The 21,964-nt window shown below is 35.5% G+C and overlaps 1 protein-coding gene across 1 annotated transcript in view; it reads right to left on the bottom strand.

The window, feature by feature from the left end:
* Positions 1-19,673, bottom strand: part of ITFG1 (integrin alpha FG-GAP repeat containing 1) — an 88,679-nt gene extending 69,006 nt beyond the window's left edge. The window contains exons 1-6 of the mRNA XM_035893625.1: positions 19,576-19,673; positions 18,728-18,800; positions 17,638-17,783; positions 15,888-15,945; positions 15,208-15,282; positions 11,345-11,439 (exon numbers count right to left, since the gene is read on the bottom strand). Of these exons, the coding sequence (XP_035749518.1) occupies positions 11,345-11,439; positions 15,208-15,282; positions 15,888-15,945; positions 17,638-17,783; positions 18,728-18,732 (379 nt within the window). The 5' untranslated portion in view covers positions 18,733-18,800; positions 19,576-19,673. The remainder of the gene's footprint in view (positions 1-11,344; positions 11,440-15,207; positions 15,283-15,887; positions 15,946-17,637; positions 17,784-18,727; positions 18,801-19,575) is intronic.
* Between the last annotated feature and the right edge of the window lie 2,291 nt (positions 19,674-21,964).

Raw genomic sequence — 21,964 nt, 5'->3', positions numbered from 1 at the left:
GTCTAGTCCTAGACCGTGCTGATCCAATTCAGCTGGTATGTTACTGCCAATTGCCCTCCTATTCAGCCTTAAGCCTTCTTAGAAGGTACGTGGCTCAAATGCTCATGCATGTTTTTGTGATTAAACCCTCTGGCACTGAAATCAAATCGAATGCTTAATATTTACAAGTAATTTTCCATTTTGATCAAGAATGTCAGAGATTTCAAAGCAAGCAAAACAAAAAACATTTCTTCGCAGCAGCAGTGTAAAAATGCAATGTAATTTAGAAACCCCAAATAACTGTTTACAAATTTCTACAGTCCAGAATTACAAATGTTTTCTCCAAGTTTGCAGGAAAGAAATGTGTAAGAAAAAACCAAGCCCTGCTTTGGTATAGTGTTTTAGACCAGATGATTTCCAAAGGTTATTTCCAGCCTAACTTATTCTATGATTCTATCTGGCTTTATTACATAAGTTTGTGTCCCTAAGAGCCAAAAGCATATGAGAGAGGAATCAACTAAGAATTTGTGCAATTTGTAAGTATCTTTTTCTACACAGTCATAGCAAAACCTCCTTGCAAGCATCTCCTTCCCAAAGGAACGGTGTCCATGACAGACATCTCTCACCACTATTGCTATAGCTTTCCATGTCTATTATTACTAAGTTCTTTAAGGGCTGCATAAGAAGAGATGGAGCCAACAAATCTGTAGGTTCAGTACTTGGATTACACAATGAAGACATACACAATTCATTTCTACACTTTTTGTATTTTAATACACTAATCTTGAAAACTGTAATATTTTTGTTTTGCTTCTGGCTATATCAAGAAAACTCTACCCCTCTTCCCTACAAGGAATGCCTATCATATTACATATGCTCAGGAAAAGTCACTTGTCTAAAGATACGCTGCCACATTGCCTTTGAAAGATAGTTCTGGTTGCATTTTCAGCTGTAGAAAACAAAATCATTTGCACACAGATCTCTGCATTTAAAAAGCACAGATAAAATGTTGAGGGCTGTGTCATAAGGCTCTGTTCAAATGCTGATGAACCTAACAACAGCACAATGTGAGATATTTGCAACCTGAGGTTATAAAACCAAATAATCTGGAGCTCAACAATCTTAATTATTTACAGAATATAAAGGTGATACTCTGGATACTTTTACAAGACAGTAAGTACACAAAAGGATACTAAAAACAACAGGCAAGAATGTATCTTTAACAAGGTGGGGGGGTGGAGGGAATCAGTCTGGCCGCTTTCCTACTGCCACTGCCAGAGAAAGAATATCGGGTTAGCTAGGTAGACCACTAGACTAAGCCTACAGGGCATTTCTTACATTTTTAATTTGTGACATGATGTAGGAAAGATAAGTAAAATCCTTGATAGTTGGGCTGGGGAAAGATCTTCATGTCAGATTCAGGCAGATTTCCTGAAATATAACACCTACAGCCTAAGCGAACAGCTAGAAATAAAAAAAGCAATACTGTCTGAGAGGAAATGTTTCTCTTAAACAAACACGAAGTGAAGTGTATTCACATTTAAATATGTTTTCCCATTTTTGATTTAACAGACAATGATTAACAGAAAAACAACATAAGCAATAGAAAAATACATGAAAAATGTTAAACAGCCTGGGAAAAAGATAAAGAATCAAGGTTACCCAGTATTTTAGGTCCTTAAGTCTGAAAATCAACCTAAATATATACCAAATACTTAATGCAGAAGATACCCAACACACCAGACTGTGTTAGCATTTCACTCACAACTTTCCCTGAAAAGTGAGTTGGTGAGCAAATTTGGCTATTCTTTAATTTGAGTTAATTGGCGTAGTACTAAAATGCTGCTACCAGGCTCTATTACATCTTATCAACAGTAAATGCATATGTGGAAAAGCACTGAATTCGGCATTCATTCTTACAAAACACAAAAAAAAAAGGGAAATGGATATTATTTGAATTTACGTTTCAGCTTGAAAAAGAGAAGATATTCAAGTACTGTATTGCAAGCTACAGTAACCTAAAGCTCATTACAGAGGAACCACAGCAGTTCCATCCATCTTTATTTGATGGGATCAGCTAATTTTGACATCGTATCAACATCTGGCCCAGTGAAGACTGAAAAGTCTCCCCAGAAACCTATGTAAAACTTGTACATGGAGTTTAGTGCCTTTAGGTCTATCTTGTATCAATGCCAAAGTCATCCCAGACATATGTACGAATACTGAAATAATAATTGAACACAGTGCACCCATACCTTGAGCTAGATCCGTTTCTGATCTTTTTAATGTAATACATCTAATGGAGCACTACATAACTACTAGTGTTTATGGTGGCTCATCTCAGACATCAAAAGCATGGCATTCTTGCCACAGGGGCTCAGAAACCAGATACACAATACATAAAATAAAGATGCCTGATGATCACCTAATGAGAGCCCAACATGTAATTGCAACAGGTTATTGGTCATGACAAAGGAATTCCATAAAAAGATGGATTAAAATGCAGGACAGCATTCAAACACCTTGAACAAGAAAGCACTTCTACTCTTCCTGCAATCCCTAGCTTCCTACACCATATATCTTATGATTTTTGCTGCAGATGCAGAAATAATCATACAGGCAGTTTCCAGCCAAACAGCTCTATGCCCAACAGCAGGTCCATCTCCGATCCTTGTCCCACAGTATTCCTCACACAGACAATCCTAGACTCTTCTCAACCCAGCCTTATGCAACTATGTTTCTCTTATTCCACACACCACTAGGTCGGTCCTCCTCTAATATCTGCAAGTCCATCTGTTAACATCCTTTTCTTGCAGAAATTCATCCAGTGTTTGCTCCTCATAATCTCCATCTAAATTCCCTACTTTCAGCCTAGACTTCTTCCGCATCCACCAACTTCTATGCTTGCTTCCTGGGCGTCATCTCTGCCTTTTGCCCCCTGCTCTCAAGTAAGCAGGCACTACACTAACTAAGCAGGTAGTAACACCGGCAATAGTCCAGAGCCACAATGGAAGGGAAGGCTTCGATAATCCCCATCTATGGCATGTTCACCACCGATGGCTGTTTTAGCAAGGCAGCAATAGCAAATAAGGAAATGAACAGCCACACAACCCAGATGATATTTCTAAAACCTGTTTCAAACTGGCTAAATGTGGCTGGATCTTTTAATTAAAACAGCAAAAACAAAGAGACCTTACTATCTTACAGGAAGGATGTTTCAAAAGCAAGTGCTAGGTCACTTAGAAAAAAGCTGCCCTAAGTTATCAAATACCAAATGAGCTCCACTACAATTTCAGTCTGTGAAAATGGCTAAGCAAGTATAACAGGTTAGAAAAAGTTCAATGTGGAGGTAGGTAGAGAGCTTAGAAGACTTCAGCCCAACTGGAAAACTGCAGACAATCTTATTAAATAAAGCAGATAGTATTATAAACCCTATTACCAAACATTGGTTTTTCTTATTAGGACTACAAGGAAATTGCAATAAAACCTAACTATATAGAATCTGCTCAAAGTTCACTTCTGATTATCCTTGTTATTTTCCTTCACTTTTGAGTGTTATAAAAAACAGTACTATTTATAGATGGAGCGTTCATTTCACTAATGACTGATTTGACCTTTCGGTTTAATGTCAGAGGGCTTTATTTCAGAATTAAAACCCTCAGCATCTATGGTTGTCTTCAGAATCCACCAGGGAATGAGCAACATTAAGTTACAGCTTGATTTCACATTTACTTCAGAAGTTTAAGTTCATAAAAAAAAAAAAGCCCCTGTTTTTAAACACTATCAAAATGCACAAGGTATTGCTCAGTTAGAACACAGACATGCATACTCCAAACATGGCTAAAAAATTTTTCATTTATGTGGAAGAACAGGTGTATCTGTGCATATTCTTTAACTAGGAGTTACTTGTGGATATTAACATGCCTGCTTGTACGTATGTCAATAACGTGCTGAACTAAAAATTTCTACTTTGCAGTGTGTTGACAGAATGGGTGAGAACTGTATGAAAAATCATTAAATGCCATAAAGCCTAAAGGACAAGTAAAAGATAACTTTCCTCCACTTTACAAATATTCTTCTATTTACATTACAGATTGACCCACAAGTAGGAAAAAAGTATTTAAAAACAAAATTAAAAATGTTATTTACAATTTTGTGTTGTACTTGCACAACTTCAGTTGTATAATATTTTTAAATTGCAGAAGCCTAATTTTACATTAAAAAGTTAGATGTAGTCATTTTTATTTCTTTACTGCATGGAAATGGAAAATCAAACCTGACAAGTTTTGTGCTTCTGTTCATAAGCTTTTTAATTAAGGTAGAGAAACCCTCTATCATTTGGTATTCAGATCTGTGCGTCAAATTGTAAGAGTACTGTACTAGAGAAAATTGAACAGATCTACTGCCTAGCTATAGCAATTTAGCTTTTACAATATAAATATGAGTACAAGTTCCAACGCTAATGAGTTTGCAATCAACGTCTCATGAATTTTTGGTGCTAGTTACCTGAAATAGTCAGTTAAGGAACAACTCCTTCCAGTAACTTCCTCCTCTCAAAGATTTAAGCAAAACAAAGAGACTTCATATGTTCCAAACAAGCAAATTTGCGTTTCAAATTTTTAAGAAATGTGCTTACAATAAAAGAGGTTGTGAATTTACTCAGCTTTTCAAATGGGTCTTTCAAAATTTAATAATGTTTACTGGAACTATTTAGTAAAGCAGACTATAAAAAATTATAAACAACAGAATTAAGCACTAAAATCCCTTTCATTATTAAAAATTACTACAGAAAAAATCTGTATGTATTAATTTAAAAGCATCACTTGAACTGAAAACTTTTAAACTATATTTATACTGGATAGTTATGCTTCTGAATATGCAGAGCAGGTGGAACTACTCCTCTGGTTTTTAGCACTTCAAATATGAGTTTTCAGACAGAAAATTTGTTTATTTTCAGAATAAAGGCAACAGTATTGTTTCAGGAAATAGAAGATGAACACTCGGTGTTAAGAGTGCTTTCAGAACCCATTTTCACATTCATGCTTTCTCAGCAAAATGCTGTTCGGGGCAGAACCACTCTGCTTCTCACTTATATTAAGTTATTATTGATTCCCATAAAAATATCATATTAGTGCCCCCCTGTGCATATAATTATATCAGTATATAATTAAAAATTTCAAGGGGAATAGCTTTTGAGACACTTTATAATGGCAATTTCAAAATTAAAACTGCTAAGCAGATAGCACAGGTCATGGGTTCTTTTAGAAGATTAGGAAAAACTTAAGTTAAAATAGCTATTTATTTTCTCTGAAGATCTCTACTCATTCTTTAATTCTCTTCGTGAGGTAAGCTATGAGTAAGAAAAGTGGCATTGGCAAGACTAGACCGATCTCAGCAGCAAGAAGAGATGCAGATAATTTGAGCAATTTTCATCTTACAAGCAGGTGCTTCCTGTGGTATTGAATGCACAGGAACAAGTGGGGGAATAGAGGTAACAGGAGATCACATCACACAGAGCATTTTTGATTAGAGACAGCAAATCTCTAAATAGTAAAAAAAAAGTAATACAAACAAACAAAACTTTATAGACATAGATTGAGGTCCTCCAAAATATAACCTGTGTATCCTACGTGATCATTTTTTTGCCTCCATTATTTGCTGTAAACTCTCAGGTAAGCTCTGTTAGCAGAACTTAAAACAGTTAAGAAAGTATAAAAACGTACCTGTTCAAGGAATGAAACAGTGACATGGCATTACTGAATATTTGTTTTGGGGAAAAAACATAAGGGAGGGGGCAAAACCAAAGAGAACAATTTGCCTTCAAATACATACACACACACACCCCCCAGTTTTAAAATGCCACTCAAGTTTTAAAAGGCCAGATAATTTGTTTGCAAATATAATGAGTCTGGTTATTTTAATAGAGAATAAATGCAGATCTATTGCATAAAATCAGCTTTGATGATCACATTATATGCAGAGAGGCTACCAGCTTCAGTCAAGAGGAAACACCAAAAACATAATCAGAGTCTGACATCAAGCATTACAGTGTCTTCAGAATCCAGGTTTAAATGATTACAACAGAAAAATCACCTGCAATTTGAATGATTGGTTTTCAAGGAGAAAACTATCTACATTTATGCATTTAAACTAAGAAGTGGGAATGAAAAAGAAAACACATTGTAAGTGTTCTGGTACATTAGTTTTCTAGATTCCCAAAGCAAAACAACATAAGAAAATTAACCATCAGAAATCAGTAAAGAGACTAGCAATTAGCTTATATAGCAAGCTGTTTCTGACTAATGATTTTTCCACTTTAGTTTTCCCAAAATCAAATTTATGATTTTTCCTCCATTTTATGTAAACAGTTCCAGAAATATCTGCAATTATACACACCATGTGCTAGTGTTCAACACAAGACAGGATGTAAAAGTAGTATTTCCAAACTCTGGAATCACATATCCAAATACGGCACAGAATATTTAATACATCAGCTATTTTTCAAAGCATTTGAGGATACATTGGCAGATGTACAGTGTTAAGTAACAGTATGATTCAGAGTCCAAGCCAGTTTGTCTCATATATTTGAACATTTAAAAAGTATTTGCAGGGCCATTGCCTTATTTCTTGGTAGAATACTTGTAACTTTGAGTGTATACGAATTTATTGTTTATTAATAATCCTTTTTTTCCAAGTATTTAAGTACTACAACTTCAGCTTAGAAAGACAGCATTAGCCCTAAATGAACATCTGACATTTTAGCATGTTTTAAATAGAAGCAATCAAGTTAATTAGTTAGAAAAAAAAAATTACATGTAGCAAAATAATTGCTATCCTAAAAATTTCAACTTTAGATAAAGCACTCTCTATACACCTATAAGAGCTTATGTTAAGGCAGTCTAATCAGTGTTTACCTAGTGACCCATGCTAAATTTAAAATTCAGCTTGGTCCAAAGTATTCATCTGAAAGTACTGTGATACAAATTAACAATTGTGTAAACAAAATATATCTGTCTATTGTCTAGCTTTAAATAGGTTATCTGTATTGGTACTCATCTCCACATCATTTCTGGGTGGTCTTTATCAAGGCCTTTTACCTATCTTGGCCTCATTTTCCAGCTATAACACTTTTTCTCCGTGGCTCAGTTCAACTATTTTGGTTGTAAAATCTTCAGTATAATGACCATATTGCAAATAGTGTTTATGCAATTAAACAGTATTCTCTCTGCCTCTTGACTAACACATCTGAAACACATTTCTGAGAAAGACCGAGTTCGTTTTTAGTTTAAATTGAGTGGACTAATGCAAACAGAAGTTACTTTCTCCGTCCTTCACTGTAAGTCAAAAGAGTCAAAACCTGTACAAATACTACTTTTCTTAAGTCATGCAATGTATATTTTTCAGTTTGAGGATATGATGTTTTTAAGACAGGCCTCTTACTTGAGGAGCCTGCTTTGGAAATGGTCACCTGGACTGTCATGCTCTATAAAATGCACCTGATGTTAATCTGTTCAGACAAGCCTATTATTATTAGCATTGAGATTATTTTCTTAAGCTGGCTGTTAAACAGAACTAATGACAAGTGTGAGTATGTATTACTAGACACCAGTAGCCCTACTCTAACAAGGGTCACCACATTTTCTCATCTTCCAGTCTTATCTCTGTGCATGTATGAACAGTGGCCCTGATGGTAGGTAGGCTGACTAGACCATTTCCAGACATCCCTTCCAATCTCAGCCATTCTGTGAACTACACACTCCTCCCTGGAGCAACACAGGCTTAATACACATGCAGAAGACGCTTGAAAATTTCATATTTACTTTAGCCATAAAGCACACAAAGGCCCTTCGGTAAAAATTTTTTACAGCAAATTTTTGCATGGATCAGATAAAATTCCTGGCCTAATTCAAAATTACTTACTGAATTAAAAATTGTAAGAAGCTGAGATTTCTGCATGAGGATGCTTTATTTAAAAACAGCAGCAGCATTACTATCTGAAATGGCCTAGTTTATATCTCACCAAGAAAGATTAGTATTATCTCTGTTTAGTATTACCTTTGTTCTGGTTAGTGGATTTTTGGATTATAAAATCCTTACACGGTTAGCTTTTCATGAAGCACTGTTAGGGATTAAAAACATCTTTATGAACATGTTCTCATATAATGAAATCATAACAATTCAGCTTCATTTTACCCAGAGCAGAAGAAGCATGCCAATTAAAAGCTGTGTTTTGAGGGTTTAATATCAGCAGGTTGAAAACGGGTTAGGCAATAAACTAGCAAAAAGATTGTCATCCCAGAGAGGATTTTTTCTTTTTTTATGTCAAGCACACTTTAAATCTCCTAAGCTGTTTATAATGATAGCATTGCCAGAATTAGCCCAGCTAAAAATCATGGAATTGGCTGCATCTGTTACAGAATACAAAGAGCCCCAAAACACTGCAGAATATTAGAAAAAGGTCTTAAACCCTGCCCCAAAACAACATACAAAGATTGCATGTTCTGGAGGTTTGGTTTTTTTATTCGTAAACAAAAATCAGTGCATCCATTTTAGGTACAAATCTATCTTCATATTCATGAATAGTAGCATTGCCTGTGAGTAAATACTCTGATTTTTTCCAGTCAAAAAGTACCACAGCAGCATCAAATGTCACGATTACCAAGTCTTTTGGACAACAGGATTCCAGCATGCAGACAATTCCCCTGCATCCTCATCAATGCCTCCCTCTTAATTAATATGATTCTAATGTGTACCAGGACCTATTCTTAGTGAGGTTTTCTTCCAACTCAAGAACAGCAGTGCGGGTGAAAGGAGTCCCAGGAATCCTCCTCACTAGCTCTACCTGAACCAACCAATAAGTAATGAGACTCCACTGAGAAATAACACAGCATGAATCACACTCCTCTCTTTGCTGGCGTAGTAGGGCTGCACTGCCCCAGCTATGCTAACAAGGAACCGAGCCAAACAAACAGGACATTCAGCTGTCTTCCACAAAGTCTATCCAGACTGCACAGAGCGAAACACAGGACCAGCTGTGGGCATACTACAGTAATATCAGCACCTTGTTTTGGCCCTGTTTGGCAGAGTGCATTTAGAATCACACTACTAGTAGCACTGTATAGACCATTACATACAGGTGGGGTGTTGGTTTTTTTTTTAATTTCTATCAGCTGACTACTTTTGTGACTATTTTTATGACTCACTTGCCCAACTCTGTACGAACACAAATTAAAGGAGACATGGTGAGAACACTAAACAGGTATTTTTTGGAAAAGGCATAATGAGACTCAAGGTGCAATTTCATGCTTGGTTAAAGGCAGGCTACAACTGCTGCTACTAAAAGAGGAGTCAACCTTCTCTCTGTGCTTACATTGGCTCTGGCAATCCTGAAGCTGCACGGCGAGTTGGATCAGCTTAATAACTCAAGTGAAAATGAATTGTGTTCCCTGCCAGCCCCAGTTCCTGAGCAGTTGTGATGTAGCTGATGTGAGGGAACTGCCATAAGTATGCAGACGGGACCAGACGATTGGTGACTTCATTTTGGCAGCAGGCAGTCTTGAAATAACATGTCAGTCATGAAATATCAGATATCACTGATAAGGTATTTTTCAGCAACATATGCCTTGTTCACAGTTGGTCCAATTTTCATAGGGACAGCAAAAAACCAACTTACGATTCCCATCCTAGAAGTAAGAAGTTATTTTAAATAAATTAATTCTATGGTAATATTTTCTCCAGTTTTCTTCTGAAAATGAATTATTTTCCTTGAAATTTTCTTCAGGTTGCTGTAACTTAACACATTTCAACCTGAGGTGTTATATCCTTGCTTATACAAGCAAATAAAGTCAGGGTCTTTCTATGGGGAGTGCTTCACAGAAGCTTCTATTCGCAACTTGATATAGGAATAGAGATGCGAACCTATAAAAGGTCCCAGCACTCCCCAGGCAAAGATCCTGACTTTCATTTCAATTTAATAGAGGAACTTCCATATATCACCAGCACTAACTGGAACTCTCTGGACATTCTTCAAGCTGTTAGCTGTCACAAAAACCTTTGTGTACTCTTGCAAAAATTGATCAATCTGTGATTGTTCTATATAAGCAACTTGAACTTTCTACTTTTACCTACCTGTAAGTTCAGATTTCAATATAGTCATCTTAAAATTCTACCTGGAATGCTCATCTATGCTGCCCATGCCACTAAAACAAAATTCCAAAGGATTTATAGAATTAAGTGTGTTAGAATTGGTTATTACATGACACTGATTATGGTAAGCAACCGTATATTTAATTTTCCAGTTGGAATTTCCACTTGACAGTTTCATGCAGCAATGTGCCAGAACTGAATATTAAGGTTTGACTACGCGCTAAAGCAATTAACTTAATCCCCAACATTTATAAGCATCTTAATTAAATTTATGGATTCTTTCCTCTCTCATTCCCATGCTACTAAATAGGAAAAAAATAAGCTCTCTTTCCAAAATTACCATATATGAATTGATGTACATTGCGCATCTAGCAGAAGATAAAGCATTTCAGAATTCATTTAGTGTTTGAAGAAATCAAGTTTAGCACAATATTTCAATGTGGTTGGAGGTATGAACCAGGTATGCAAGTGATAAATAGATTCATCGTGGTAATCAAAGGCTAACTTGCATTGCATATTTCACAAAAACACCCCAAAGAAAACAAAGACACAAAGGAAGAATACAATTTATCTACCATAAGAGAAGTTGTCTCCAGTACTCTTTTGTGAACACTAAATTATAAATAGCTTATAGGATTGCTCATCTAGTAATAGAAGAATAGAGTCTTACATGCCATTTTCTCAGTGATAGAATTAACTACAACAAAATAGAATGAAGTCACACTGAAAGCTTCAAGAAACAAATAAGTCCAGTCTTGAAAACATTCTTCTGAATGAATTATAAAACTATTTTCAGACTCAAGATGAAGAAAAGGCAGCCCTGCTTCTGATTCAGTTACAAACGGAATACTAGAGTAGAGCACCACAAAGAACAGGAAACAATGCTTTAATGGCGAACACAAAATTATTCAGAACAAGCATTAACTCCGATTAAATTATCATCAAGAAGTAGCAAATGTTATTAGGTTATTCATTTTGGCAGTTATTTTTCAAAACTCAATTTTCAAAATGTAGAGATTAAAATAAAATAATTAAAAATTTGGAAAAAAAAAATCAGAAGTAGCAAAATCATGTAATTACTGAATACAACATTCCAAAATCAACTCTTTACAACCATCAATGAAATTTACTAAAATACTAGAAGGAAATTGCAATACGTTACATTGTATACTTAGCAATAAATATTTTTAGGAAGGTATTTAACACTTTTATGACTTACCAGCAGTGAAGTCATTATTTAAATCTATAAATGCATGAGAGTGCGGTATATACATTTTACTTTGAGTTTCCAATGCAGCATGCCATGATAAGTTCCTACAGACAAGAATAAAAAGCAATACATTTTATCAGTGCATAGGGACTGCTAATCATGATAATATACCTTTTAAAAAAAATTGTGAAACTTTCAGTAAAATTGAACAGAAAGCATGTTCTCCTAATGCTAAGCTAAAATTACTACTTAGCTTACAATATACTAACTAGAGTAATTGCTTGAAAGGTTCTGCGAAGGATGATTCATAGCACAGGGCTTCAGTTAGGATTTTATTAACTTTCTAAAGCAACTTTTTTTGTACGCAGGAAAGTATCACTACCCACAAAGGGAAATTTAGTGTCTATGCTTCAGCTGTAAACCTTGAGACACTGATGGTCATCCTCTCCAGTTTCCTCAAGTAGTTTTACTATCAGTACTGACATCTACTTTAGGATTAATAAAGATGAGCAAAAATGGATGTAATCACATGCTGTTACAGCAGCTGATGCCTGCTGCACGTAAAAACTTTATTTTCAGTCACTTAAAAAAAAAATCATCAACATAAGAATTAAACTCTCATATTATGATGGACTACAGGCTAATTATGTCATTTCCCAGGCAGGTGATATATTTATTTATAAACATATATGCCCTGCTGCTTTCTGTTCTAAAAATGATGGAACTTCCAGCAAACCTCCCTATTAACAGTGCACTGAAATAGAACAAATCCTTCAAAAGTCATAGTGGTTGAATCATCAAATACGTTACTTTCAGAACCCTAGCTAATACACTTAGAAACATCTCATCATGCACTATACAACAGGAGGACAGTGATATTATTACTGTCTGCAATGACTTTGTTTATTCCAGTGACATTACATACGTAATACTAAAGTCCTTATCTTCCATGACTCATTTTATGGTAAGCAAAAAAATAAGCTTCTGATTACTTCCCACATATCATAACTAAGTCTTAGAATGTTAAAAATAATCACTTAATCTTAAAGAAATAATTAAATATTTTCTATAAGTTTTTCTATGTATTCAGTTTTGAAGATAGCCAAGAAAGTTGGTTATACAGCTCTCATACAAATTTAGAAACATTTTAGATTAAAAATAGAAAAATGCTTTTCTAAGCAGATGACATAAAGTGGTTTTCCACATACAAACATTGCTTATGCTGCTGCCTGTAGCACTCAGTCTTATTTTGAGCTGTAATGAGTAAGTTTATTTGTATCCTAATGCTACTGAAAGGATTTCTTCAACAGAATGAACCAAACCTCCCATTTTTCCTTATCTTCAAAAGCTCATAAAATTTCTCAATATCTAATCATTTCAAGGTGTTCAGAAACACCCTTGTGAATTTGAAATCTCTGTTCCATAAGCCACCAATTTAAACAGAAGTAACAGAAGTGATAAAATTCAAGTTGGGATTAATGACCAAAACCATATTGCCAAGAAGGGTATAGTTTCCACTTACACATTTAAATGTTATTTACCCTACATCACTTCTGAATGATCTCTGAGGAAAGGAAAATAGCCGGTTAGGAACTACAGGTATAGCTTTGTTAAACTGACTGATGGGGTATGGGGTGGGGGCAAGCCTGATTTAAATTATTTTTTTTTAAGGGCCATGGAGATGCAGGACAGAAAGCTGATAGACTGTTGCCATAGAGACAGAGTAATCATCTCACTGATTTCCCAGTGGTAACAGACCTCTTTCAAAACAATAGCTGAAGAAAGCCACATACGAACGCAAAGACTTACTCTTTCTTTTAAAATAAACTTAAGCATTGATTGTATGCCAACCTAAAACAGCTGTGATGCCAACACCTGGATTTCTCCTGACACACACAGAGCTGCAGGTTTCTATGTTAACGTTACTAAATAACACTCAAGATAATCCTACCAAGTTCCATGTAAAAGATGCAAAATAGCAAGTTAGAAGACACAAACTTGTTCAAACAACTGATTTAAAGGTCCAATCCTCCAAGAAAACACAAGACTGGTTCCTAATTTTTCCAATTATTTGTTGGAAATTATGCATTAATCAAAAGAAAATAGTTCAAAAAGAAAATGCCAAAAGCTAAGAACAACATATTTATTTTGACATTTATAATCCAACTTGCATCCTAAAAATAATTTCTGCTATCTTTTGAGCACATTCTTTGTCAACTGACAGAAGAATCTCTAAATCAGGAAAAGAGTCCCAATTCAAGTATCTTTCTTTTGAGGCTTCCTCTTTTTCAAAGAATGCCCAAACCCACACCACTATCACTAAAGTTCTTCCTAACAAAAGTCAAAGTCTGAATGTACGTTAAATTCAGTTTGGTAAAAGTCACAGGAAAACATTAGACTTACATTTTTAGTTGTTAAAAAAAAGGTCATCCTGTTCAGTAACAAAACTTTCACTAATTTGGAGTCACACCGATTTGTGTCCATGAACAGACAATCCTAATAGCTCTTAAAAGCCAAAGATTTCTTTTTCTTTATCAGATTACAAACTTCAAAAGCAGAATGGGGAAAACTGAACAGAACGTGAACTGGCCTTCTCTGGGGTCCAGTAGTGTTTTTAACAAATAACTTATAACTTCTCTTCAAAAGACAGATTTAAAGTTCTTTGCCATCTTGCCCAATATTAGAGATGTTGCTACTTTTTCATTTTTTTGTCTAGAGACTGGTTCTTCTGAGTCAGGAGAGATCCATTATTTTGTTATGCTTTGATTTCAGCAATTATTTTTTTTTAGGTTGGAAAAGACCTCTAAGATCATCAAGTCCAACTGTTAACCTAACACTGCCATCCCACCACTAAACCATGTCCCTAAGCACCTCATCTACCCATCTTTTAAATACCTCCAGGTATACCCAAAACAGTGAAACAACATTAACCCCTTGCATAGTCCTTACTAGCCATTTAAATATCCCATTAAAATAATAATTTTTATCCCAGTATTTGCTAACTAGTCCCATTCTAGAAATTCCAGGGCTAACAGAGACTTTCGTAATGAAACTTAGTCCTCTTTACTGCAATCTCATAAGTCTTCAGTCAACTTCTATTTGCCGAAGAGTGCCCTTAGCCAGCCCTTAACACAAAAGATGCAATACAGAGAACGAGTTGCATACATACTTATATTGCTACTTAAAGTTGCCTTTGCCTTATGTATCTTTATGAATCTCCTCCCCAATAAGCATACCAAATATTTTCCTCCATATATAGCTTAATACCCTTACACTTTGCACTTCCCATGCTTTTGATTTCCCATGTTGTCTAACCTTCCCATTACAATTAATTTCCTAGATAAATGAGCTGAACTTTTTTTTAAGCTTACCTCAAACTCTTGCACATTTTTCTTTTGCCATCCCTTATATTCTAAGATTTGTTCCAGTACTTCTTGCATCATCTATTCACTTCATCTATTATAACTAAATGCAGCTTAAATTCTATGGATGCTACTTAAAAACTTTAGTTTGTATTTTTGCACAGCACAGAATTCCATAATACAGATTATAATAATAAATATCAAAGTGTACTAAACAAAGGAGACTATAACTGTTCCAAGAAACAATTATCCTATTTCTCATGTCAACTAACATGGTTTTTGGTTTCTCAGCTCTCATAGACTGTCTACTTCCCCTCTAAAATAACACTTTAAAAATTAGAAGCAGAGTGGCATAGAATGTTTAATGATACACATGGAAATGAGAGAAGATTCATACGTTCGCACAGTTCCTGTTCAACATGAGGCTTATGCCTCTCTAATAAGAACAGAAGTGGAATCACAATGAGTTAACAAAATTCATGCTAATAAACAAACAAACCCTTAGCTTACCCGCCTATCAATATCTGTGGCTTACTTGAATCACTTGTGACACCAAAGACATCAGGAATCAAGTCTCCATTAAAGCTGAAAATACAAAACAATTTCAGTATTATCTCAGCCATTACAGGAGTTGAAGTTAACTGTTCTTAAGTTAACCTGTATTTGGTTAGCATTTCCCCACCAAGCAATGAAGAATTTTTAGCTGCATAGTCGTTTCTGAATTTTGGCTCTTGTCTGAGCTGCTGGTAGCAGTATTCTTCTTTCAATATTTTACACTATGGCATGCATTTGATTTTCCAGCTATATTTCCCCCTCTTTCTTGTTCAGCATTTCACACAGAGGGAAGTACGCTGTGAAAGGGATATTTGCTCAGCCTGACAAGCCAGTAAGGTTTTTGTTTTACAAAATTCACTCAAAAATGAATGGCTCTTTTTCTGCATAAACAGAGCACTGAAATTAAAAAAATAAAAGCTTATTTAGTTACTATTGCCAGGATGATATAACATACAAGATTTGTAAAGATGACTGATAAGTTTTGTCATCTTTCATTAGACCAGTTAACATTATATAAATCATCCTGTTATTAACAGGTAAAGAGCATGTGTTCCCAATTTTAGCTTTAAAATATATTTAAGTTGCTCTTAGTCACCATTATAATGTTGTTTTCAAAAGAAGTAGGTCATACTTACTCCATTACTAGAGGCTCATCACGAAAAGTCTTATTTAACATAGTTTTATGGTTAAGATCTAAAACCAGAAAATATTAAATTGATTCAGTTACCAATGTTATGACATCTACATTTTTAACTTCAACATAATTCTTCTATTAATTTACAACCCAATTTTATTATTAAAAGAAAAAAAAAAATCGGCCACCACTGAACACAAACAACTAAATGGCCTGAAATTATGCAGGAAAGGTGAGTTACAGTTAAAATGCTGAAGCTTCTTCCCTTTCCATTAAACCCTTCAACAAATTATTCTAAATAGATTTTAGTGAAACTTACTTCTATGTATGACTGCAATCATACATACACAAAATCTGAAATGGTTAGGATGAAGACAGCCTAAAAATTTAACATTGCATGTAAGGCCTCCGTTTAATGTTTTGTCACTGTAAAAAACATTCTTAATCACATACACTGATTGTTTGAAATAACGATTAGAGGTAGACTGCCTAAATGGGAAGCAAGAATTTTAAATCCTAACCAGGTTATAACCTCTCAGACTTCACTTTTACTTGTAATCCAAACTCATTGCCACATAATCCCCCTTTCCTTCACCTCTCTGTAACATTTCTCTTCTTTCCAGTTTCCACATTTTGTATGACAGCACCATCCTATTGACTCGTCTGTCACACTTCCATTACCCAAGCAGGCACCACATACCTTCCCAGTAGGCTCACTACATACCAACCATTGCCTGAATTTTTTATCTCTGACTCCTTTTCTAAACCCCAAATGCTCATTTGGGCCTCTCCCAATATTTGTTTATTCAGAAGCAAGACAGCATAAATTAATCCAAATCCTTCATATTCTTCCCAGTACTACAGCTACCTCCTATTCTCTTAATACTTGATCCAGTACATTTTCCCAGGTTTCACCTCTGATTAAAGCCAGAAGCAATGCTATCTAAGGTCATCAATTGCCTCACTTGTAAACCCTTCATAACACAGTTGTTTATAATAGTGATTATTCTTTGGTAGTTTTTGTGGACTTAAAAGAGTACCTTCTTCTGCTTTTCTGTCCTTCTCCAAACCCTAAACTCTTCCCAAAACCCTTTCCTAGCAAATTCAACAGAAAACAGAAGAGACTTCCAGAGTTCACACAATCCATGATTCTACCCTAAGATAGAATCAGCTATACGTAGAATACTCCTAAAAGACTCTTGAAAACTGGATTCTGAAGTTCTCGAAAACTTCCAGTGGTAGGGACTCTAGAAACCTCTCCCCAAACCTACTTTACTGTGTCAGTGTCTTTAAAGAATTTGGTTTAACAGAAATAAGAGTGTTAATATTACTGTTGATAAGCTTAGGTATGATATTTTGAAAGTTTATGCACTAAACTTTACACCAGGTTCTCAGTGCATTTGAAATTCAAGATAAGTCTTTTGAGGTAACCTTTGTAAAACTGACACACATAATGGGTAAGCCACGAGAAGAAGCTCTGCAGTTAGTAGGTTACTGTCAAACTATAATATCTTTTGGTTATGTCTGTTGCATGATATAAAATGAGAGTTTTAGCTTTGTGCTCTTTCATTAATTATTGAATACAGTTTAAGAGCAAGATAATATATGGGTATGAAGCTGAATAGCTGCTAATCCCTATTTTAGTTGTAAAAACAACCACTACACTGTAAAATGAGTTATAACTTTCTGAAAATACTTTGAATTATTAAAAAGTCTAACAATCTTATTAATAAGCAGTCTCAGCAACTCACCTAATGTTTGGTTGTGCCCCCAGAAAATAAACACTGAAAGTTCATCTTTGCCATGATTTTGTGCCCAGGTAGTCAGGAGGACATCCATTTGTGAATCACCATCATAATCTCCAGGAACTACACTGGTTATGGTAACACCGAGAGATCTAGAATCAAAAACAAACAAAAAACCCCACATGCAAATAATTGTACAAATGTATGCATGAAAACTGAAAGTACTTCTGTGTTCATAGGCTTGCCTTTTTGTCCCAATTATTATTAGCAACAGGGAATACGGAAAAATAAAAATATATAGAACTATAGAAGATGAAGCTGAGCTATAACAGCAATTTTACTCTTAACAGATATAATACTAGTAGTAAGCATTATGAATAAGCAATAACATATCCTGTAATACTACTACGGTTAAAACTAGTACATATATATGTACATAAACACACAGATTGTTTTACATTTATTAAAAATTGATGCTTTTTTCAAAGCCATATTTGAACTTTAGAAAGGAACAGATCTCTATACAGAAATACCAGAACACCATTCTCCATTTCTCTCTCTAAAGCAGATGATATTGGCTGGATTCTATTAGTAATTACAGCGACTAGAAGAATTTCCCTGAAAACATGTCTTGGGACAGAGACTAATACTACCTGCCAAAAAGACTTAACCTATGATATGGAACAATAGTTTGCTTTCCTAGGAAATAAAGGCCTGGAAAACCAAGTCAACTGCAAGAATATTCTAAGATATGGGTATTTTTAATACTAATTAGAGGACAAAAAAATCCAAAGCATAGAAATTCCATAAGGGGTGGGAAGTCACACCTGTTAGTTAATAATATGAATGACAAAACTCATCTCCACAAATTCTGTTATCTGACCCACAAAATCCAAACAAATCAAATCAAAATGTAACAGGAAATTAATCAGGAAGCTGGTCAAAGAACTTGGAGCTCTAAGGGCAAGTTGAACAACACAGTCAAACAGGTAACAACAGCACAGACAATTCTAGCCATGCTCCTACTGACTGCAGAGATGCACTTTCAAGAACAACAGCCACTTACACTGTTTCACCATTGAATATCGATACTTACTTCATTGGTAACTTAACACGGGGCTTAAAGTAGGGTTCCTTCTGGTCAGCCAAAAAGATAATCAACTCATTTCCTGCAAAAGCAAGTAAGACTGTGAATAACAGAGGAGGGTTGTAAATGTATTATATACAAAACCAATACTTAAAAAGCTATGCCACAAATAAGTCATTCCTCACAGCAGCAAAAAACTTGAAAGACTTCCCATACAACTACTTCCTCCTCATTCAAAAGGAAACAGAAGGAGCACTTCTTCAATACACCCTATAAATCTAATTGCATCTCAAATGAATGCTAATATCAAGAATCTTCTTTGGGTCTTAGTGTCAGACCTTCCTCTCTGCTGTTGTTACCACGTCACTTAAAATGAAACTTCCTATAACGAGTTACAAAACGTTACATGTGAAAAAGTAGTAGGCATCAGTTCCATACAAATAATTAAAGCTGAAAAGCCTACTGCAAATTATTTCTTTCAATGCTGTCTCTGACACAGCAGGATCTGATACTGCTTTCCCAAGTCAGCTGGCAAAAGCACCTTAAGTGAAACTCAGAGAAGTAACTTGGTTCCCTGCAGCATTTCCTCATTTAGAGGCAACGATACAGGCCACCATCATTTAACTATTTCAGGAAGATCTAAATAAAAGCCCATATTTTACATTGCACAAATAATTGAAGTTTGGGGAAGAAAAAAAAAAGTTAGCCTGAAGGATGAAATGTATTTTTTGTCAGTAAACCACAATACACACACACTTACTTCTGCAAGTAAAATAATAGTTCACAGTTAAAGAAAAAAAAAAAAATATCGCTCATCCTTCATGATGCTTGTTTTCTGCATTCTCCAAGAAACTCACCTGCAGCATCCCAAACAGCAAGAACTAGGTAACTAGGTTACCCAATCGAAAAGAATGCCACGGCTCCAAACTCGAGCTACCATAGTATATTTCAAGACCATCATTCAGTGGCAAAGTTCACAGCTGTGAAATAGCAGAATATAAGCTTCTTGGCTATGAAAAAAAAAGATAACTGCCATAAAAGTATTTGCCAAGGAGAATGCGCCAGCAAATGAGTAAATGAAAACAAACCCTTTCAAAATGGATAGGGGCGACTAGCGCAGTCCCATCTGGCAAGCTAATAAAGCCTGGGTTGTACTGCACGTTCACAGATGATACAGAAAGTTGGCAGACAGTAAGGTAAAGAAGCCTGCTGGCTGGTTAAGCTTTTGATAATAAAGCTGTGGGTTGACTGCTAAAACTTGTAATTCCAATTTCACACTATAGACTTTCACCTGCCTTTTTATCATCTATGTGGTAAAGTAATGACGACGATGATGAAGCAGCAAATATGTTTTTACACATAACCAGTTTCCAAGCCAATTATACTGCTCAGAAATGAGATTTTATGGCCACTAAAGATAGATTTATGGAAATTTCAGCTCAGTGCTCATCAATAGTCAAAACAAACTGACTACTGGAAATTATTAGATGAAGAGAAAACAAAATCACCATGCCACTACATCATAGTCCACACATCCTAGACGCTGTTTGCAGTTCTTGTCCTCTCATCTCAAAAAGAATACAGAAGAAAAAAGTACATAGGACGGTGTGAAAAGGGGAACAGTTTCCATACAAACAACAGTTATGTAGATTAGATGTCTTCAGTCTGAACATCTGAGTGAGGTTACCAAAGGAGTTTTCAAAATTCCCCAAAGAAATGGCAGAAGGCAAACAGGAGAATGATCACTCACTGCCCTGTACTATTGGGAGAGGCATCAAACACAACGAGAAGGCAGTAAGCTGAACGAGCAAACAGTGTGAGCTTCCCCACTTATCCCTGTTCTGTGCATAGACTTACAAAACAGGTAAGTCTATGCACAATTCCCTTTATTCATGTATTTTTAGTTGCAAAAATTGACTAAACCCAGGGTCCACTGGTAATTTTGAACTGTTCTTGCAATAAGATACTTCTGGATCTGGATTACCTCTTATGTTTAGCTAGTTTACCCTCTCTTACAAAGCTCTGAATACAAACTGATTTTTCTTTCATGTATCTGAACAGACGAAACTTAACTCTCACTCAAACAAAGTAACTCAAGATCAGAACAGTAATATAAATCCATCAAGAGGCCCAAGACATCACCCCCATTTCCTTACTAAGGGTCAGGATCATCAGGACTGGTCGTCTTTACCAGATCACTGCTCCTCAAAGTCCAGTATTATCTCCGCTGCTCATACTTCTTCAGCACTACTTAGAATTGGCTACCATTTATTCTACTGCTTAAAATTCTACTATTCAGAATTAGCTCTTTCTTTTTGTTTACAAGTATTCTGTAAATTTTTTTAGTTACTTTTTGTCAAGACTTAAATTATGAAAAACAATATTTTCAAGTAGGTTATTTCAGGCTGACTTTTAACGGAAGTATCAAGTAGGAAAACTACAGCAAGTGCTGCTCTACAAAAGCAAAGAAGAAACCGTGAGACTTATTTCTAAAACTTTTAACTATTTACACTTTTATATACATTCCTCTGAAAGGAAGTAAAAATTAAATCTGTTATCACTGACGTTCATTTAAAATCTCATCTTTCAGTGCATTTTTCCAGTAGACGTGCCAGTAGAGCATTTTCAAGGAGCCACGCATTTGAGTACCTCAACTAGATGGGAAAGTCGCTCAGGCTTGACCGAAGCTACTTACAGAAACATTTCTGAGATTGACGGAATAAAAAAGATAAATTTGAGAATAAACTTATTATGTTAACATGTAGCTTCAAGCAAGTAAAATAATCCACGATTAGCATCTGCAAATGACACTGACCACTAATAATAAGCTCTGAGTTAGGGTCCCCCCATATCTGAGGCCTAAACAGAAACCCACAGCAGACAACAGCTGTATGGAACAAATTTATCTAGCCTTCCGCTTCCACGTAACGTTCAAGGTAGGATAACGCGCAACTTCTCCTCCTTACAACTGTGAAACGTTCATCTCCATTTCCTAACATACTGTGAAAGCAGGAGCAAAACATCAGTTTGTGACCACTCACTCTGCAGGCCAAAGTCTTTAGGTTATTTCACAACCATAAATTCAACTTTAAAGAACAGCTTTTCTTGCCCTATGCGAAACCGTATCTCAGTGCAAATTGCGAATATCTTTTCCCATACAGAAAATAACTCAGGAGCAAAGTAATCGCCAATTTTAGTCCTGAAAATAATTTTACTGTTCGCTGAGCTCGGCCCTGGCCCCACCGC

This window comes from Egretta garzetta, unplaced genomic scaffold (genome assembly GCF_000687185.1).
Source record: "Egretta garzetta isolate BGI_Z169 unplaced genomic scaffold, ASM68718v1 scaffold354, whole genome shotgun sequence".
Classification (NCBI taxonomy): domain Eukaryota; kingdom Metazoa; phylum Chordata; class Aves; order Pelecaniformes; family Ardeidae; genus Egretta; species Egretta garzetta.
The sequence above is the reverse complement of the archived record's forward strand: the minus strand, read 5'-3'. Positions and strand labels throughout refer to the sequence as shown.